The sequence below is a fragment of the Ursus maritimus genome, unplaced genomic scaffold (assembly GCF_017311325.1).
Source record: "Ursus maritimus isolate PB19 unplaced genomic scaffold, ASM1731132v1 scaffold_22, whole genome shotgun sequence".
Classification (NCBI taxonomy): Eukaryota; Metazoa; Chordata; class Mammalia; order Carnivora; family Ursidae; genus Ursus; species Ursus maritimus.
This window is the reverse complement of record NW_024424675.1, coordinates 10,731,392-10,752,327: the sequence shown is the minus strand read 5'-3', so window position 1 is coordinate 10,752,327 and position 20,936 is coordinate 10,731,392. Positions and strand designations below refer to the sequence as shown.

At 46.5% G+C, this 20,936-nt stretch overlaps 1 protein-coding gene across 1 annotated transcript in view; it reads left to right on the top strand.

Annotated features, from left to right (window-relative positions):
* The window catches only part of ISM1 (isthmin 1), a 74,248-nt gene that overhangs the window by 29,178 nt on the left and 24,134 nt on the right, over positions 1–20,936 (top strand). The window contains exon 2 of the mRNA XM_040637978.1: positions 17,580–17,819. Coding sequence (XP_040493912.1) covers positions 17,580–17,819 — 240 coding nt within the window. The remainder of the gene's footprint in view (positions 1–17,579; positions 17,820–20,936) is intronic.

Sequence of the window (20,936 nt, the reverse complement as noted above, 5' to 3'; positions counted from 1 at the left end):
GTTATGGGATCAAGGCCCACATCAGGCTCCTCTGCTATGAGCCTGCTTCTTCCTCTCCCACTCCCCCTGCTTGTGTTCCCTCTCTCGCTGGCTGTCTCTATCTCTGTCAAATAAATGAATAAAATCTTTAAAAAAAAAAATTCTGGGTCTCTTTTATCCTCTCTTTCTTAAAACATCCTGAGAATGATTTTATAAGCTCTTCCTAGGTGACTTTTAATATTCATGGCATAGCAATGTCCCAACTGAGGACTGCTGATTACTTTGTATTTTTCTCTAAGTCAGCAATTTATACCTGGGGTACCCTGCACCTCGGGTTTCCCGCTCCCTCCCTGTGATACCTTAATTATTCAGAGATGGATCGGCCCAGTTCTTTGCCAGCAATGAAATGCGTCTTTCACCCCCTTTAAATGCATAGTTCTTGTTCTCTTGTTCTGAAGCTGAAGGCTTCCACTTCCCACTGTGCCTTCATCCCACCTCCCCCCCTCCCACAGACACCGAATCCTGGCAGTGGATAAGTCAGCTTCCATTGTAAAAATGTTTATGGAGACTGTCAGTTCTTAACCTTAAAACTGAACCATGCTGTTTGTATTTTTCCAAGTGATGGAGAGTGTGAAAGACTAATGAAAATGGAGCGTGAAGAGATCAAACATGCGTTGTGGAATCTTTGTTCAAGACCTGGGACAGGAGCAATTCCCTTGGGGAGGGGCAGGAATTCCAGGGAACTGGATCTTCTGTTAGTTGGGCTCAAGGCCTGAGATCCCGGCCAGGGAGTGCGGAACCAGCGGTGGCGTGCGGGAGGGAGGAGGGGTCATAAGATGCTGTCTTCATCTCCTGAAAAGCAAGAAACTGATTTCCTTGGTCAGAGAATAAACAGACCCACTTGTAACAAACTCTGTCTTCTGACCTTCTGGAGCTTGCTTTCAAAAGTCAGGATGTTGAAAGTCATTTGTAAGTTGATAGAACCTGGCATGTGGGAGAAGTTTCTGTGTACTGGGTGCCTTTTCTCCAGACCGTGGGGACGGTGAGCATGTGGGCCTCTTAGGGAGTGACTACTCACGGCTTGGTTAAAAATGGATTTTTCTCTACCTAAAAACCAGTCTGTCCATCTGCAGACTTGAGCGGTGAAGGAGAGAGTCTGAGCTAAAGCCGACACATGGCATTTTCACAGAATGAGGTATAAATTTGCTGGAGGAGAGCAAAGCTCTCTGGTTGCTGCAGGAACCCTTTCCGGCCCGGGGCCTGTGGGGGTTGTCTGAAGGCAGTGTTCTCTTGGGTTGGATTCATCCACCAGGCTTCTGTTTTCTAGAAGGTCTCTCTGGAAGAATAAGGAGCAAGTGTGCAGGGGAGCTGGTGAAGGAGTGTTCCTCGGGGGTGTTTGCCTTTGGAATGGGGCACATTGGGTTTTTATGGGGACTGCTGCAGATAGACTGGGAACAGACAGATTTGCTTCTCCATCTTCATACCTGAGTCATTCTTAAATTTCCTGGAAAATTGCAGGTTACCTGTTGGACAGTTTGGGGTGTATCTTGCTGATGGGTTTGCTGTGTGGGCAGCGAGGAGCTCTCAGGTTTGAAGAGGAGCCCTGGTAATAGGCACTTGGCATTTGGGGCGCCTGAAGGAGACTCTTGGTCTAATTCTCTCCTCTGTCTTCTGCCTTCTGATGGATATCAGATGGATGGATACTGAGGGATAATTTCTCTTTGGCCTTCCTGAGGGCCCCCTCATGGGCCTTGTTGAATCTGCCAGCCCTCTGAGCAAGAAAAGTTTATCTAATAGCCAATCAGGGCCCAAGCCTGTCCCTCCCCCATGGACCCGCGTAGCTTAGAGAGATAGATACACAGTGAAGGGGATGTCAGTTAGAAACCCTTTGCTGCCCCATTCAGGACACTTGCTACCTAAGCGAGCAGGACAAGCCTAGAATATATTGATGCTGGGGATAAGTGGGAAGGGAGTCAAATCTTACAGTACACCTTCCACCTTCGAGGTTTCACCTTTTCACCCCGTGTATTGGTGTCTAATGTCACCTGACTCAGCAGCAGCTTCCTTCACCCAGGGACCCAGCAGGATGAGGAGCTCTGCCCTGGTTGTCCTCACTCGGGGGCTGGGGGGAGTCCCTGAGGAGTGGGTGACAGCTCAGAGGATCTCCCGAGGCGGGACTGGATGCCTCGGGGCTCATTTGCTATTCACCTGATCACTTTCCCCAGTAAAAATACACCAACCACCTGAGAGTCCTTCATTTCCTGGAAGTCTTTCCCTTTGCTAAAGTGACCATCAGAATAATAGCTCCGTAACTACAACCCAGCCACCTGTTCCTCATATTGTCCTGGTTAGAGCCAAGGATCTCAGATGTTAGCCTGCATCCGAATTACTGGTTAAAACATGAACTGCTGGGCCCCGCCTCAGAGACTGATTCTGCCCCGGGGGGCTGAAAATCAGCATTTTTCAAGTTAACAAGTAATGCTGATGCTGGGGACCACACTTTGAGGGCAAGTAGGTTAAAGTGATAACTCTGCTTATTGCCAGGTTTTCCTGAGCTTGGTGAACACGTGTATACACTTATGTATCCACACTTAGAAATATGTGTATCTGCAAATCAGTATTATCTAGACAGACATTTGTATCGTCTTTGGAGTCTTATTTGACATTGAAGAAAAGCAAGTAGATTCCAAAATATTCAGAATCAGAACTGAATGTAAGAGAATGGGCAGAACTTGGGGTCACCTCACAAGTGGAGACCAAGCCAGGAACGGAGGCAGGGAGAACTTTCCCCCACCTCTGTCAGGGCCTCTGTTCATCTCCCGCCATCCCAGGACCCTAACATGTTTTCAGGGAGGTAGGGTGATTCAGCTATGCCCACATCTATGCAGCTTTGGAATCCTGTTCATTCATCCAGCCATCTATCCTTCCATCACTTATTCAGAGGGTATTTCCAGATTTTGGGGGGAGACGGCAACTTTAAAGGGAAAGGCTAACTTTTTGGAATTCCGTCGTGGAAAACTGTGGCGGACGAGAGCACAACCATGGCAACAGCCAGTTCAATAGGAAAAGCCCCAGGCTGGGAGTCGGGAATCCCATACTCTGGGCCCAGGCCAGAAGCCCGGTCATATGCCACCTCTTCCCCAGGGATCCCCGGGATCATGTTCCGTCAACACGAGGGGCCCCATCCCCAGACCCGTCTTGTGCCCTGTGCTTGCCAGGCAGGTCTGGGGCCACGATTCTCAGGACAGACTATGTGTTCAGAGGAGCTTGGGGAGATAAACTGGCTTTAACATTCAAAAGACTAAAGCACTGACCACTCCCTTGTTCCTGAAGGGCAGGCATCTTTGCAGAGGCTGCTGACCGGTGGTCTAGGTTCTCTGTGTCCTGATCCTACGCCAGGGCGGTTAACATTCTTCTCTGGGGCTTCAGCCAACACAGGCTGCCATCTCCTGTGTCCACCGTCTGGCATTGACGCCTTCAGCCCCTGCCGGCCCGCTGGGTTCACACTTAGGGTAAATCCCACAGCTGGACCCTTTATGAGCCGAGCGCCTTTGTTGACATTCTCCACTCAGTTTTCGCATCCGTACAGTGGAGGTGGTGTGCTTGTACCCATCCAGTGGGGAGCTTTGGCAGGCACTGAATTGATGCACAATGACTGTTTGGACAAGACTGGCACAGAAAAGACATTTCTGAAAACGTGGCGGGTTGCAGGGGTGCTAATACCTAGGGAAGATAGGAGCTAGCCTGAGCGGGGAAACATTCAAGAGAAAAGGTAGATACCTGTGAGTACTAGAAAGACTAATGAGGAAAAGGAACAGTGAAGGGGAGAAAAGATGTGTGTTGACCACAGAGATGCTCCCCATTGAACAGGCTGGAGAATTGAGCCCCGGGGGAGTAACACTGGCAAGGCGGAGCCCCTCTTTTTTCAAAAGCTGGATTTCCTGTACCCTTTATTGTTCAGACAATAGCAGTAATACAGAAGCATGGCATCTTTAAGAAATATCCGTGATCCTGCCAACTGCCATTTCTCTATGATTCCTTCCCTGTTTTCTTTTCTTTTGGGTTTTTGGTAGTTATGTAAGCTCTGCATCTAAGTAACATACACACCGAAGGGGGCACAAATCAGAGCGTACAGCTCAATCGATTTTCACTAAGTGAACGTGCTGTGTGACCAGCTCTCAGACCAAGACATAGAGCGTGGTCGGTGCCCCCGAAGCCCGAGGGCTCCCTTCTGGTCACTAGCACCCCCAGCGGCACCGCTGTCCGAACTTCTAACGGCACTGGTGCGTTTTGCCTGCTCTTAAGCTTTGTGCAGATAGAATCGTATGTTTTATGTTCTTTGGTATCTGACTTCCTTTGTTCACTGTCATGTTTGTGGGTCATTGATGCTCTCGGGTGTGGCTGTACTTTGTTCATTCTCCTTGCTCCGCGGTGTTCCGTTCTGTCACTGTTTTATGCCTGCCTTTAACTTACATTTTCTACTGTGGATGGCCCGCCGTTGGGCCCCTGCCACTTTCAAAGTTCACCCCAAACGTTTAGCAGCCATGAGGAAGAATGTCATGGCACCAAATGCTAATATCGAAAGCAGCGCATGTTTGAGGGTGGGCTCTTTTGACCTATTTCGTCTGTTCTTTGCCTCCTCTGGCCCCCTGAATAGCTGTCACAATGTTTGCATGAAGTACTATGCGCATTCCATTCTCTCTTTTTTTTTAGAGAGAGAGGGAAGGGGGAGGGGCAGTGGGAAAGGGAGAGAATCTTAAGCAGACCCCCACTGAGCACAAGGCCTGATGTGGGGGGCCAGTCCCAGGACCCTGAGATGGTGACCTGAGCCAAAACTGAGAGTCGGAAGCTTAACCACCTGAGCCACCCAGGCACCCCCATGTGCTATTCCACTCTCACTTCTCCTCTCTCTCTCTATATATACACATATATATGGATAGATAAAATTTTTATTTACGAATATATATATTTAAATATAAACTTTGTTTAGTAGGGGGAGTCCTGGACTCATTTTCCGAGGAAAACTTATACTAGTCCATTCGTTCTCAACTTGTGCCATGTGACTTTGTTTATTTATTTATAAAGATAAATTATATATAATATATATTATGTTTAGAAATACAAGTTATATAATATATATTTATAAATATATATTACACATGTGTTAATCTATAAAATCAGACTGCCCAAATCAAGACGCATTGGGCTAGTATGAATTTTCCTAAGGAAAGGAGCCCAGGATTCCCCCACCAAACAAAGAGGGGGAGCAGAGTTGAGGATGAAATCAGCAGTGCGCTGCAGGTCAGTGTTCTTGAGCCAGCCCCCTTGGAACTGCTACCCCTCGTTACCCGTGGACAGGAGCCGCAGCTGGGGGAGATGGGGACTTCAAAGGGCTGCAGACCTCTTCGCCTCAAAAGCACTTCCAGAGAGGAGTTAGAGGACAGCAGGGCACAGTGGGAGGAACAGGGCCGTGGAGGCTACTTAGCAGCTAGGGACCTCTCTGACTCACCTTCCTCACCCCCGGAACAGGGGTACTCATGGCTACCTCAAATGGATGTTGTGAAGGTTCAATTAAACGTCCAGTGCCTGGCACGAGTGATCACGCGGTTTTCCCAGACATGTCCTGTGTGCCCTGTATCTTCTCTTTCTGTCTCTAGACCCAGCGTTTGCCCTTCTCCGTCCTAACTTAGGCCTCGGGTACTGATCTGTGTGTATTACATCAACAGGCTCCCTTGCACTGGGGAAGAGGAGAGGGAGGGGGCAGTATTGCTTCGGGTAATGGTAACCTCTCCCTTTCCTTGCCTCTTCGGGCCGGGGGCCGTACGACCGCCCTGGCTTTACTGGCCCTGGGGACTGCAGTATCACTGGTGGTTTCCAATGTCTTTGATCAGACATCTATAAATTGTTCCTTTATTAAGCTCCCCCTGGCCACCCAGTACCTCAGTACTATCCTCTTCCTGCCCAGATTCAGACTGATACACCCTAATACCGTGGTGTTTATACTGGGGAGAGTAGTAAACCCGTAAGCATGTTGTCTGTTGCAAACCATCCCCCCCCCAACAGCTTCATGACTACCCCCCGAGAGAAAGCTTCTGAGAACCTTGCTGTCCTCTTTTCCTGAACCTCACCTCACTGAATGAATTCTATTGGGAGAATTATCTTTGTCAAAAACAACATTGGGGGTTGCTTTGTTTCTCTAGGGTCAGGGTAGGAAATTGTATGGGTGCAGAGAGGTAATAAAGTGGTTGAAAGTCGTGTGGGTGTCTTCTGCCCTCCCTCCACAGCTCTTTGTCTGAGGAGAAATCCCAAGAGAAGTCCTGTTCACAAACTGTGCTTCTCTACACTTGTTTCAGCTTGCTGCTGCTTGGGACCTGTATGCAGATAGGGGTCTTTTAGAGAAAATAAAAGAACATACTATGGTGATGTCGAAGAGTCAATAATGCTGACTTGAAGTCATTAGTAAGAGTCTGGATCATTTTGCTTCCTTACACTGAAGGCTTCCACTCCTAGGGAATTTCTCACTTCTACCTTTGCATCTTTGTGTGTAAGCATTTCTTCACTTCCCCAGTGGAGTCTGAAGTCCTTGAAGAAAAAAAGACTGTCCAAATATGGTTTTCATAATGTTAAAAACCTAAGTCTGTACAAATATGAAAGGAATACATATCAAAAATTAATTTAATTAATGAGGGAACTAAGATGCTAATGCCAGGTCAGAGGACTTGAGGAACACATATTTAAAACATCCCTTAAGAAAATCATGACATAAATTTGTAAGTTAGAAATAAAACTAGTTAATGTCCTATAGGGCAATAAAACAGTAAGCTTTCAGTTATTGTTTCTTTTCTCTCTTTTTTTGCTGGTTTTATTGATACACAATTGCCATGTAACGTTGCATAACTTTAAAGTGCACAACATAATGATTTGATATATGTATATATTGTGAAACGATCACCACAATAAGTTTGGTTAATATCCATCACCTGACACAGTTACAATTTTTTTCTTATGATGAGAATTTTTAATAAATTATTTCTACCAGGCCAAAAAAAAAAACAAAAAACAAAAAACAAAAAAACCAAAACAAAACACTACTTGTATTTCTACAGGATGAAAAGGTACAAGTTAGCATGTAACTTCCAGTCTGGGCCCTAATCAGTAGTAAATCGTCGGTGAAACACGGCTACGTTCTCCTAGAGAATTAGATCATCTTGAACAGGTCTGTTGTACTGCGCCCTGGTATGAACTGAGAGACCTGCAGACATCCTCCCGCTTTATTTCCAAGCTTTTGGATCATTTGTCCTTCACAGGCGATGTGCCATTGATCTGTCTCACCCCCCGCAGAGCCCCCGGCACAAAGTAGGTGCCCAGGAAGTGTTTGTTGAGTGAATCCACGAAAGGAACAAACACCCCATTTATAGAGAAAGGTTAGCCAAGCTAAGCCGAGGGACCGCGATTGCCTGGTCTGCCAGCTTTCCACGTGGGGATCAAACAGTTTCCCTGGGAGAACAGACCAGCAGTCCAAATAAGAACAATCTGTAGGGGCAGGTGGGAAAGGGAGCCAGTCCCGGGGGCGCACAGCTTTCTCTGCACCTCGGGCTGCAGTTGGGCTGTGATAGCTCTATAATTGTTTTATAGTGTCAGTAGGGGTTCCCTAATAAATGGGCATTTGCTAGTTTCTGGCAGCCCACAGAGCTGTACAGGTGCGTCATGAAAGTGAGAAGGGAGAACTGTTAAATCTCAGGTCCGAATCTTTGAAAAACTGGCAAAAGCTGCACACGTAATTGACGGAAGCAGTAGGCGGGGGGCTGATTGCAACAGATTTCACCCAGCGTGGCTGTTAGCAGGTGGAGAAGGTGAAGGTGTTCTAGAAACTGAAGATAGTAGTGACATGTTAGATGTTTAGAACCATGTTTAGATGTTTTTTGTTTCATCTGCCCACCTTCAATCTGATGTTTTCAAGCATTTGGGGTTACATTTTTTTTTTGCATTGTTGGAAAATATTGTTCTCTGGGACTAGTGTCTCTTGAGGACTCCATTCCTAGGATGTCAGAAATGGATAGATGGAGGGGTTTTTTTTGCAGTTCCCACCCCACCTCACCATGCCCATTTTACAGAAGAAATAACTGAGGCCCTGACTTATTTAGCTTTTGCTGTATAACAAGCCACCCTGAATTCATTAGCTTAAAACTACAAACATTGATTCTTTTTCATGAGTCTGTGGGTCAGCTCAGTGGCTTTTCTAGTCTGGGTTGACTCAGCTAAGTCTGGATGATCTAGGATGGTCTCCAGCAGATTAACCCAGGCCTCTTCACACAGTGGTCTTGGGCTTACAAAGAGCAACAAAAATAGACAAGCCCCACTACACAAGGACTTTTCATTGGCCAAAGTAAATCACGTGGCCAAGCACGACCACAGTGTGGGAAGCAGCTACCCAAGGCATGGATATTAAGAGAGTATTTGTAGACATTTTTGCAAATCACAGGCACAAAGGGACAGTAACCTGCCTAAGCTTACAAAACTAGAGAAGGGCAATGCTAGGACATAGAACCAGGCCTTGTACCTCCTGGCCCAGGGCCCTTCCACAACACCATGAACCCTTTTCCAGGATTTCGAGGTAAAGGTCCAATTTCCTTTAAAACTTCTTTTAGACGTACTTGGAGCAGAGATTTATGGTACGGTTCAGCGAAGGGTCTTGACTTTGGGTGTTGAAAGAAATCCATCTTCTTGGTTAAATAATAATCTGGGCAAGGGTCCCCAGGGTCACTCCCCCCCAGGCCAGCCTCTGAACTCTGCCATCTAATGTTCTTTGGTTCTGCCTCTCAACAGCAGAACACCAGCCTTGACCTGGGCCTTGGAAGCTCCCCATTCCATGTGTCTCCTTGTCCTGTTTGACACCCTCCTGCTCTGGTCAAGGGACAGCTTAGATATTTGGGCCACGTAGGCACGTTAATACTTTGGTACCTCTTCAAATAATTTGGTACCTGGAAGATGGGTCCTGGACAGTTTCCACTCTGTTTTCTTTGCTACAAATGGAGAAAGCACGACTTGAAAAACCCTCAGTAATCCAGATTCATGAAATATGTGATCAAAATTTGACATGGAGGGGAGGCTAAGCCCCAAGTGGCCCAAGGGCCCCCTGGTGGCCACCCTTGGCCTGTTCTCTACAGCCCTGAGAAGGTTAGCTCTGCCCTCAAATTCGGACACCCTTCTCAGCAGACAAAACCTCCCCTTAGCTTATTCTTGAGGAGGGTTTGTCTCACACCAAAAGGGACTCATCAAAGTGTGCCTTCTAGGCAGGTCCACCGTTCCCTCTGAGAAAGGTTCTGGAAAATACAATTTCTCCATCCCCTTACATTTGCGGAGATGTTTTATACGATGGGTGAATGTTTCTTTTGGCCAAATTGGCTTCTGACCCTTGAGCTCTACTTCTTACATGTTTTCTTAGGCTTGAAAGAATAATTTGTGTTTCACTTCTTTTTCTTTCTTTTTTTAAGATTTTATTTATTTATTTGACAGAGAGGGACAGCCAGCGAGAGAGGGAACACAAGCAGGGGGAGTGGGAGAGGAAGAAGCAGGCTCCCAGCAGAGGAGCCTGATGCGGGCGTCGATCCCAGAATGCTGGGATCACGCTCTGAGCCAAAGGCAGATGCTTAACGACTGAGCCAACCAGGCGCCCCTGTGTTTCACTTCTATTCATTCTTTAGCCTCACAGGACATAAAGGAAATGGGTCCTGGACAGTTCCTACTCTGTTTTCTTGGCCAGCAGTGGAGAAAGCACAACTTGAAAAATCACAAATAACACACACATTTCCAAGATCAAAGCTGTTTATACAAGTATCAGAGACAACCAGTAAGGCGTTGACTTCCATTTTGTCAGCCAGCCCCAAGAGCCTTCCATTAAGGAAGAAGCACAGGGGTGGGTGGCCCACTGTAGTGGCCCTTTCCCCCGTGGAACCAGCTCCCGGCTCAAATGCAACTCGTTGACCATTCTTCATGTCTTCTAAAGCCTCGCCTGGGATCATCAGCAGGGTCATTCCCAAGCCCTAAAATAAACATTCTTGCGATACATTCTGCCACTGTAATGTAAGATTCCTCAGCCATTAGTCAGGCTTTCAACCGAAGGCTCCATTCCCAACCGAGATGCCCCACTCCTACGTTCTTGAACATGACGTGCCCGTGTCACTGGCTCCCAGGGTCATCGTCAGGCTGCTACAGCAAAGACTGCAGCATATTTCTGGCCATTTCCCCTCTGCCAGGAAGTTGCCTTTTCATGCTTGCTGTTAGATAAAGCCACTGATATTGCCTCTGCTCCTGCTGCCTGAAGGGGAGCGATTCCCATCACAGCCGAACAGAGAGAGAGCAGAAGGTGGCCAGCCTTGTCGTCTGCGTCTTCACCAGTGCGGGGATGCCCCCGCGGGCCCTGCTTACTTCTCTCCGACACTTCGCGGAACAAGCCTCCACCACCCCCTGCTGCCACTGCTATCATGGTCTCGACCCTGCCTGCTGGAGCCCTAAGAGCAAGTGCACCCCCCCGAGAAAACTGACTTTACTGCCTGAAACTCATTTTGTTTATTCTGGTTTTCCCTTCCTAGAAGCGCTTGCTCCCCAATCATGTGTAAAGATAATCAGGGTGCCCTTTTATTCTTTTATCTCCCCAAAAGGGGAAATTTTGCTCTTCCCTTTGAAATACCACCAGTGGCATTCTTGAACTTATTTTTAGATGTGTGGAAGTGTTCCAGACAAAAATCGATGCCTTGCACAGATAAAGCTCGGAGTGTGTTTATCGTGGGTAGAAGAAAAACGGAGTGTTTTAATGTGAAAGGAGCATGGCCATATGCCTGGGTGCAGCATGGCTTCCTTTAATCTGGAAAAAGGAAACAAGCATTGTCGATAATAATATGCAGATGTCCAGCCCCAAATGAGGACATATTGCTAATTAGCTATATTGTTAGTATGTTTTAAGGAGAGAGGCTGCAGTGACGTTAATTATAATCTCTGTTGTTTGTTGTTCAAAGTCTATGAGACCAAAAGCATTGCTAATAATATCTTCTTTAATATCTTCAATAGATGATGCCTAGATTGTTTTTTTCTTTAGAATCCCACATAAAAGCCACATTAGGGGTAATGAGGCCTGTAGCCTGAGCCTAATTAAAATGAAATCTAACTAGGCCCGTAGCCATCATTATCATCAACTAGTACTTATTGGGTGCCCCCTGAGCTTGTGGAATTGGAGGGTGTGGGCTTTGAGATTGTAGATATGCCTGCGCTTTGCCCTCCAGAAATTTGCCATCCCCTCTGCCTCCAAGAAGTCTGCCTAGTTGTGTTAATCTGGGAATAGTTACCACAGCCTTTTAAAGGAAAAAAAAAAAAAAGCACTAAAACTCTCCTAGCCAGCCATCAATTTGTGCCTCTCCTGGAGGTTCTGGAAATGGTCAGATAAGCTTCTCCCCTCCCATCCCCCCCACCCCCACATACCAGCCTTTGGTAGATGTTGGCAGAATAGGGCAGGTGCCTATTTGCAGACTGGGACGATGATGCTTAGCGTGCTTAGCACGCTTTTCCCAAAGGCGGACCCGTCACCCATTTCCATACCTTGATTGCCTCCCCTTGAGCTGATCACCTCGTTTGCCCTATGCCCCTCCAAAAAACCCTCTTCTTCTCCCTCAGCCTGTGCCAAATGGCCAGCTGGGAACTCTGAACATCGTGACCATTTTGACCTCGATGTGGCTGTGGCAACCCTCGTTGGTCACGAGGATGGCCCAAATGAGCAGCTCCCGCCATGCAGTGGCTGGAGGCAGTGGCTGGGCCAGTGATGTCGTGGGAAGAAAGGACGCAAATGATAAAGCATCTGGGCTTATCATCTTAGAAACTGCCCCCAGTCTACACATGAGAGACATTTTTCTTCTCTGTTCATCTTGGTAGAGTTTTCCCAGGGGCATTCAGGACCAGCTGCTGAGAGCTGGGAGGAGGGAAGAGATCCCAGCACCACATAGCTTCAGAAGCCTCCAAATGACCCAGAAAATGCCACCAGGGAAGTGATGGCCTGGTGGAAAATCACAACACTATGACCGAAAGCTTTCAGACCAAAGGCTAATGGGTTGAGATCTCTGTGCTGGGCCTGACGTTTATATTCTTTAATTCCATGATGTCTTACTAAGACCAAAGAGAGGCCCCACTCCATTCCAGCTTGGATGCCCTTTGGGTCTCTATGCCAGGCCCTGCCAAGCCCTGGGGAGTCTGTACCCATATGCTTGGCAGGATTGCAGTGTCCACTGGCCCACCTCCCCCTCTGCTCTGTTCTCTGCACCTGCTTCACTCATTTCTCTTTTGCTTGCCTCTATGGTCTCGACTCAAACATTATTTCTTCAGGCAAACCTTTCTCTATTTTTAACACCAATGTTCCAAGTAAGGAGTTTTATAATTCCTACCTCAAATGGTGACAATCGTTTTTCATACTTTCTCTCTTTTGTGAATATCATCATAAGTTCATGGATTTGCATGGATTCTATGTGCAGTGGTCAACTACAAACTTGTTTTGACACCCACATTGTGTAATCTTAGTGCAGTGAGGACCTTTCAGGCTGGTTCTTGCATTCTTTTGAGAGGACACCATTAACCGCTAAAAGCTTCCTCAATTTCTGGCACATCTAAGTATCCCAAACTCACCTATACTTCCCAGCCTAAGCTCTGGAATCAGCCGGCTATTTGTCCAGGGAGCTCTGGTTTCCTATAATGAGGGCGAACTCCTTGAAATGTAATGATAATATTTTAAGAGAAGTTAAAGGAAATATTACATTACACAGTGAGTAATACATTTGAGAAATGTAATATATAGACGCTGACACAGTGAGAAGACTCTGTAAAAGTACAGCGAAGGGCATAGATGGCAGAGCTGTTATCTGTAGCCCGGTTGCCACTGTGAAGCTCACCGTGATGACTCACTAATGTCGGTACCTCTCTCTGCTGCCATTGTGTTCATTGCACAGAACAGAGCCCCCAGCTTTGAGTCCCTTAACTGAACAGGGCTTGTCCCTTTCCACTGGTAGTCACAGCTCTAATGTTAGAATCACAACAGGGAACGTTGCTACTGGTGCTGCAGCATTGTCAATGTTAACATTAATGCTCGGGGTTATGGTGAAAGAGGTTCAGAGGTCACCAGTCCAGGACTCCTATGATGGCTCTACCATGCCGTCTGGGACCCAGGCTCCCCTAGCTTTCCTTTCAGCCATCTTTAGAGACTAGCCTTCAACCTCATGCCTGCCAGCAGACTCGTTTCACTTGAAGCACTTGTATGTGCATTCCAGGTAGGAGAAAGTCGAAGAGAGAGAAAAGCAAGAGGTATACTGCCTCCCACTCAGCAATCTCATTGGGCACCTTCCATGTACTCTCATTGGGTGGAGCTGCATCACATGGTCGCTCCTAGCTGCAGTGGATGCTGGGAAATGTAGTTTTAGCCAGGTACATTGCCAGCTGAAAGGAACACTGAGTAAAAATAAATAAATAGAATAGGGGAATAGAATTGGGGAGGCAATTGCAATATCTGCCACAATACTGCCATCTAAGGGTCCCATTTTATTATTTTATCATTGTTGTGAACATTTTATTATTACTTTTTTTTTCATTTTAGATAAGAATAGTGGTAAAATCACGGAGGGACAGGACAGACTTTATGCACAAAGATGGGGAGCGTCGAGCAGTAGCTATACGATTTGGCCACCGTAGATCGCCTGCCTCAGCTGTTGAGCAGTGCGTGTGTATAAACCACATAACAGCGTTAGCGCCTCTGTTCCTCTTTTTATTGGTAATCCCAGCTCCAGAGAGAGCAGTGCGACCGGAGCTGCGGCACTGATTGAAGATCAGCTCAAAGACACGTTGTGGGTAGAGATGTTTTCTCAAACTGACCCGACCTCCTCATGTCATGTGAATGGAGGCAAAATGAATCCTGCAGCACCTCAGAAAGTATGGTGACGTTTCCTTTCTTCAGCGCCTGGACTTTCTCAAGATAATGCCTTTAAAAAAGGGCGTTTCCTTTCCAAATGAAACACAAATTATTTGAAATCTTCATTTTGTGGTCCACCCTTCCTGAGAATCTTCACTCTGCTAGCATAACTTAAGTAGGACACTCAGCGGGTGAGCCCATTGATACAGATTGAGTGACGGCCATCAACCAAGACGGGGGCGGGCGGGGAGGGCTCTGCAAGGAAGATGTTCAGTGTGTTCCAAAGAAAAGATGAAGAAAAAGCTTTCTCCTGCATCGTTGGCGGGTCCTGTCTGCTCCCTCCCGCCCCAGATGTAAAATTGAGATTTTCAAAATAATGGCTACTCCTGAATCTTGTTACTGATTGAATAAAGTGGAGTTTCATTTTATATGAAGCATTGTAAGACATCCTTCTCCTATCCTAAGGCTTCCAGTTTCTGGAAATTTGGGGCCATGCCATTGCAGGGAACCAAGGTTTCCAGTTAAATATGTTTTGATAAAGATGCAAGAGGAATTCGGATATTCAGAGGTTGTGATTAGTGTTTCTTTATTACTTCCCATCTTCCAAATGCTTTATGAACACTAAGCTTGTTTGGGGCATGGGGGGGGGGGTTGGGAAAAGATGGAGAAATGCCACAATTGTGTGCAGAACTCAAGCCAAAACACACTTTAGCCCCAGTCTGTTCCCAGCAGAGGAGCTTGTGGCTGGAGCTGACCAGCCGGTTGCCCTAACTCTACACTTTCTCCCTCTCTCTCTCTCTCTCTTTTTCATGTGTAGACACAACCCAAGTGAGTTGTCTTGACCATCCTGCTGGGACAGCATGGGACTCTCCTTATTATCTGCTGTTTTACATGGAGGATTGTGGAGCCACAAAGAGTTTAATGAGTTTTCTTGGTTCATGGCTAAGCCAGGATCCCTCTGTGGTGGTGTATCTCCTACCAAGATATTCCAGAGTCAGACCAAGAAACCAATCAGATTCAATTCTTGGTTTTTCAGCCATCTAAACAAAATGCCAAACAGCATTTCCTCTCTTCTCCCAAAACGTGCGTTTTAAGAGTAGACGTGTACTTCATCACAGGGTAAAGAAAGGAGAGCTCCAATTTTAACCCAGTTAAGCAGTGTGTCCCAGTGACTACAATGAAGTTAGGGCTGGATTCTCAGGCAACCCCTGAAGCAATTGGCAAGCAAGCCTTGGTCCCCTTCTGAGAGTTATCCTTACAAATCCTCTGCAAGAAATTCTCCATGAGAATCCAACTGTGCTCACTAACACTGTAGGAGACGTTTTAGGGTTGGGGATCCAGGAAGAAGAACAAGAGAACAATTGCCTTCAGTCATCTCCCCTTGGACTCTGATAAAGAGAACCCTTATGTTGAGGGAAGACTTAGCATGTTCCTCTCTCTCTGTCTCTCCTTCCCCGGCTCTCCTCCCCTCCCCGCCCCCTCTCTCCATGTGCTGGGCTCAGTCTCAGCATAATATATTTGGCCCTCATTGCATTGAGCAATGCCTGGAAATGCCGGGCAACTCCCTTTGCAAGGATGTGCCAGGAGACAAAACCATGGCAGAGAGGTGGCTGGAAAGGTGAACAAAGACACTGCCTTTGGCCACATTTCTTGAACAAAAAGGGAGGGCAAGCAAAAACACGATGAGGAGCAGCCAGCTTCTCCCTACTGTGTAGCTCTCTAACTGCATGTTTTAAAGAGGAGAGAGCAGATGGGCTATCTCTGTCTTGCATTTGCAGGAAAGGGCGCCCCAGCCTATTGCCGGAATCGCTGCCTGGGGAAGGGTCGGTGTGCAGCCTGGTGGTCCCTTGCCCTCTTGGCATGTTCACCAAGGTGGTCTCTGCACCGGCACCTTTATTCCTCAGCTCCATTTCTGTTTAAAGGATATAGGAAAGATCTATGCCCTCCGATTAGCTCTCTAAGAAGATATTTATCTGGTACATGTGTTTCATCCTCTAGCTGTTCTTGACCTCTGGAACTCAGAGTTTGGAGTGTTTTGATACCAGATGTAACCCTTTGGCTGGGTCAAAGGCACCGCAGTGGGGGCAGGGAGTGCGTGTGGAGACAGCGTGCTAGAATATACACTCCAAAACCCCAAAACATGCCCAAGAATAACAAGAGCATTAACCACTGACCCAAACGCTGGTGAAATTCTATTTCTACATCTCCCTTCACCAGTAAACATGAGAATGCCATCCCTGAAGGGATGGAGGAAACCTCCAATGAGAGGTCCAGGGAGAACAAGAGGAGGAGAAAGGCTGGTTTGGGAAAGAAGTCCAACAACTTCTAAACTCTTCAATCACTACAAAAATTTTCCCCAAGTGACAACTAAATAGAGACATTTTTTACTAGCTGGGAAAAACCACAGAATTGTACTTTTCTTTTCAGAATAAAGGAATTAAATTTCAAAATGCCTTCTTGTCACTTTTTCTTTGGCTATCCCCATCTCTTCCTCCTCATCACATACTGTCTTCCCTCCTTCGCTCCATACCAGCCTCACTGGTTTTCTTTCTGTCCCACAAAGGGGTCCAGTTCATCCCCAGCTCAGCACTGTCTTACTTGCTGTTTCCTCTGTGAGAATGTTCCTCCTCCAGATTGTAGCAGGTGTTTGGGTCTTGCCTTCCCAAAGAAGTTTTCCCCAGCGACCTGTCTGATGTTGTCCCTGGCCACTCTCCATCGTGTTCTTCTTTCTTCTTACCAGTCACCACTTTCTGATCTGATTTTATTTGTCATATTTATTATTTCATTCTCTCAGTTAGTTGTACACAGTAAGAGAATAGGGCCCAGATCTTTTTCATGGCTCTACCTCCTGTGCCTAGAATGTGGTTGATGCTTGTTGACTGGATGGATGGATGGATGGATGGTGGATGGATGGATGGATGGATGGATGGATGGATGGTGGATGGAGAGATGGATAGATGGAGAGATGGATGGATGGGTGGATGGAGAGATGGATGGATGGATGGATGGATGGATGGATGGATGGAGAGATGGATGGATGGATGGATGGATGGATGGAGAGATGGATGGATGGATGGATGGATGGATGGATGGATGGATGGATGCAGAGATGGATGGATGGATGGATGGATGGATGGATGGATGGATATAGTCAAGATTTGGCTCAAGTTTTTTATCCAGTTTGGTCAGATCTTTTGTTCCATGGTCTGCACCAAAGAAATAAGTTCTGGACACGGGAGCTGTAACTAAGGCCAGGGTGATTAATTAATTGAAGCTCTGAAAAGGAAACCATCATTTGATTCCAGTTCTGAATGAACACCTATTCTCCTTCAAAATAACACTTCTGTGTTGATGTACTTCAATGTTTAATAAATACCTTATTTATTTATTATACCTATATATTATTATACCTATATGCATAACACCTTAGCCCTCAGAAAATTCCCAAGTGGCAAGCTGGGGAAAGTTTCCTGATGGTTTGGCTTTTTGAAGATGGAGTAACTAAACCAACGGGAGTGAAGCTGACTTGGGAATACCATCCTGGTTTAATTCCAGCCACTAGAATTGTCTTTGCTCTTGAGTTTAATGGACTGCTAAGGGTGGTATTGTCAAATCACGTGCTTCCTATTTATTTGTTCGTTTGCTTGTTTGTTTGTTTTAGAATACCCTCCACATGGAAAGTGACTCTACAGCAGAAACGAGCTTTCCTTTCTCCAAAGAAGCAGCAGGGGAACATCTGGACCACCAGGCTGCACACCAACCCTTCCCCAGACAGCGATTCCGGCAAGAGCCTGGGCACCCTTCCCTGCAAAGAGACGGCCCCAGATCCTTTCTGCTTGATCTACCAAACTTTCCAGATCTTTCCAAAGCTGACATCAATGGGCAGAATCCAAATATCCAGGTAATGCTTGAGAGTTGACAGGTGGAAGAAAATGAAACACTCTATCTCTTTGTGTCCTGATCTGATTCCAAAGCAACTACTGCCTTATCTCACTTTCTTTCTTAACCCCTTATGAATCTGGTTTATGACCGTATTATCTCTGTAAGAGCAGTGTTGTATTACATCTCTGTGACACCCTTGATTGGGACATGCACCATTATTTTATGCACCACTAAAGAAAGAAAACACTGATAATTAAAGTATGACACACCAATGATTACAATACATCCTGCTTTCAGAGATGTAAAAATGTAAAAACAAAATGAATTTATATGCCCTGAAATTGATAAAATATGGTAGCTGTAGGAAAGGGCCAATTTAACATGGAAGTACACTCAGCAGAGCATGGTATGATTTCAAAGGTACTCGGGAAGTCACGCTCTCAAATACCTCTTAGCTTGCCCTGGATACCAGCAACTCCTTCAGGAGGTGACAACACTTCAGTTGCTCTAAAATGTAAATGACTGATTCAAAAAGTTGGATGAGAGGAAGGGAGTGAGAACAAAAGTAGCTAGGGGAGACGTGAATCTGTACCGCTAAGATGGCCTAGGATGAAGCTGAGGGAAATGGGAGGTTAGGGAAAAGGGTACCTGGGATTAAAAATAACAGCCCTCATCTACGCTGAAATAGACATGCTTTACAAAGCAAACATTGATCTGATTTGACTCTCCCAGCACCCTCATGAAGGAGATGAAGCACACGTCATTCTTCCATTATCAGGAAAGCCACAGGGACTCAGGAAGTTCCTATTTGGTTTGCCCAAGGTTACATGCTAGTAAACAGTGGTTGGAGCTCAAATCTAGGCTCCTGGGCTCCTGAGAATACTCACCCTACCAATCCATGTTTCAGAGGCAAACTCCTGATTTTGAATTTTGCTGGTACTTCCCTCTGTGTCTTCCCAAAGATGGGGTCCATGATAGCCAAGGAAGGGGACTAGTCAACGAGGCAGCCTCATGCCTGTTGTAGCTCCTGTCCTCATTTGCCTGCTTCCGTACTCTTGAGTTTGTTCTCATTCTTTTCATTTGGGGAAGGGCAGCATTGTCTTATTCTTCCTCTCTGCTTCTAATTCCAATCAGCTTACATGGCCGAAAGTTCCTGAACCTGACCTCGGAGCAGTTGATCCTTAATTAAGTTAACTGTCCCTCTCTCAAGACTAACATTCTCGGCATGACACCATTTTAGGTCAGATTTCCTTGGTCAGAGTTGTTCTGCTCCTCACACCAGTGTCATAGTGGCTAACAGATGTCACTGAGAATACACCCCAATTAGAATGTTGACCAGCCCCTACTGTGTATAAAATGCTGTGTTAGGGTTATGGGAATGTAGGAAATGTATGACCTTCCCTGTCCAGGAAATGACGTAGGTATGAAGGTCCCGGCTACCGCCCAAGACAGTGCCAAAGGGAACATGGAGACAGAGGAGGAAAAAACGTTATGTTCCACTGTGAACAGGTCTGAACAGATGGGAAGAAGTAAGGTAGGATAAGGTTGAGGGTCTAGAAATGAAAAATGTTTCAGAGGTCACTCTTTGACGACCCATGCCCAGAAATCACTGCATGCACCTGTTCCCATCTCCAGTGAGTCTTGTATTGTTCTAATTGATTAATTGGAAAAACAGGCCTTTTGCTCCACTATTCTCTCTCCAGGAAGTGGTTACATGGCTCTCTGCTAAAGAACAAAGGATCCACTTGGGGGAGGGGCAGATTGGCAAAAAAAAAAAAGGTGCAGACATTTCCTTGATGTTACTTGACAATGCTCCCCATTGGGCCTTTACCTATAGGAAGTAATTTTTTCCCCTTGTTTATAGATTTTATGGTTTCAGGATCAGACCACCTTCACTCCAAGGGAGCTTAGGCCATGCCCAAAACAATTTTAGGCTTGCTGTGGCTCACATTTTTCCCCCACAAGTGGGAAATGTCACTGTGGGGTTTAATGCTGAAGATTGAGCTATTCATGTAATAAATTTAAGAATTTCTTATCTAAAGTTACAAGAAAATGCCTGGATGCAGGGACACTGAAAGTTCGGGGAGAGTGTCCTCTCACTGGAAAGTTACTACGTACCTAAGAACCAGACCTGGAGCAGAATTTCTCAGGATCCCCTGTCTCTCTCCTAGATGAATCCGTAAGTCTAGGAGTCCCCAGACCTCACTTGGGCCTTTTTAAAACATGAACCTAGGGGCACCTGGGTGGCACAGTGGTTAAGCGTCTGCCTTCGGCTCAGGGCGTGATCCCGGCGTTACGGGATCGAGCCCCACATCAGGCTCCTCCACTATGAGCCTGCTTCTTCCTCTCCCACTCCCCCTGCTTGTGTTCCCTCTCTCGCTGGCTGTCTCTCTCTGTCAAATAAATAAATAAAATCTTAAAAAAAAAAATAATAAAACATGAACCTAAATGTCAGGGGAGAACAGTGGTTGAGATCCTCAGACCTGGGAAACCCAGATTCCTTTTCCAAAAAGGACAGGGAGACTGTGAAGTGCTAAGCCCTCGACAATTCACACGATGGATGGATCGATGCATGAGGTCCGTAAGCACCCAGGGTTACCGTTCATTTTAAACCGTCCTTACCTGTGTTGTTTACCTGGATGGGCAGTAAAAAATGCTCAGGAATGGCTCCATCTGGCTTCCTCGGGGCGAGGGGCTGTTGGAGTTGGTGAATGTGGAGAGAACTAGAATGACCCAAACAGGCAGAGAAAAAATGGAGGTGAGTTGTGAGAAGGCCACACACAAGAGTCTGGCAAAGACTCTTGGACTTTTTTAAAAGGCAGCCTCCCTCTGTACTGTCACGAAGGTATGACTGCAGAGATGGGACAGGTGGAAATGATTTCCCTTGTCCCCTCTACGACCCCAAGGCCCATGTTTACGTAGACTTACAAAAGGGGCAAAGTAACAAGCAGGTGCTTTGCTTTCACTGTCTTACCACCACCCCACCCCACCCCCAGCCTGGGAACAAAAAGGTCACCTTCAGGCGCTGCTTCGGAAAGGGAGGCTTTGGAGCACAGGGCGGGAAGAGGACAGAGCGGCTCACGGACGTCCTCATTCCTTTCCGGAGTTGGCCTTTGGACGGCAAAGATCGCCATAG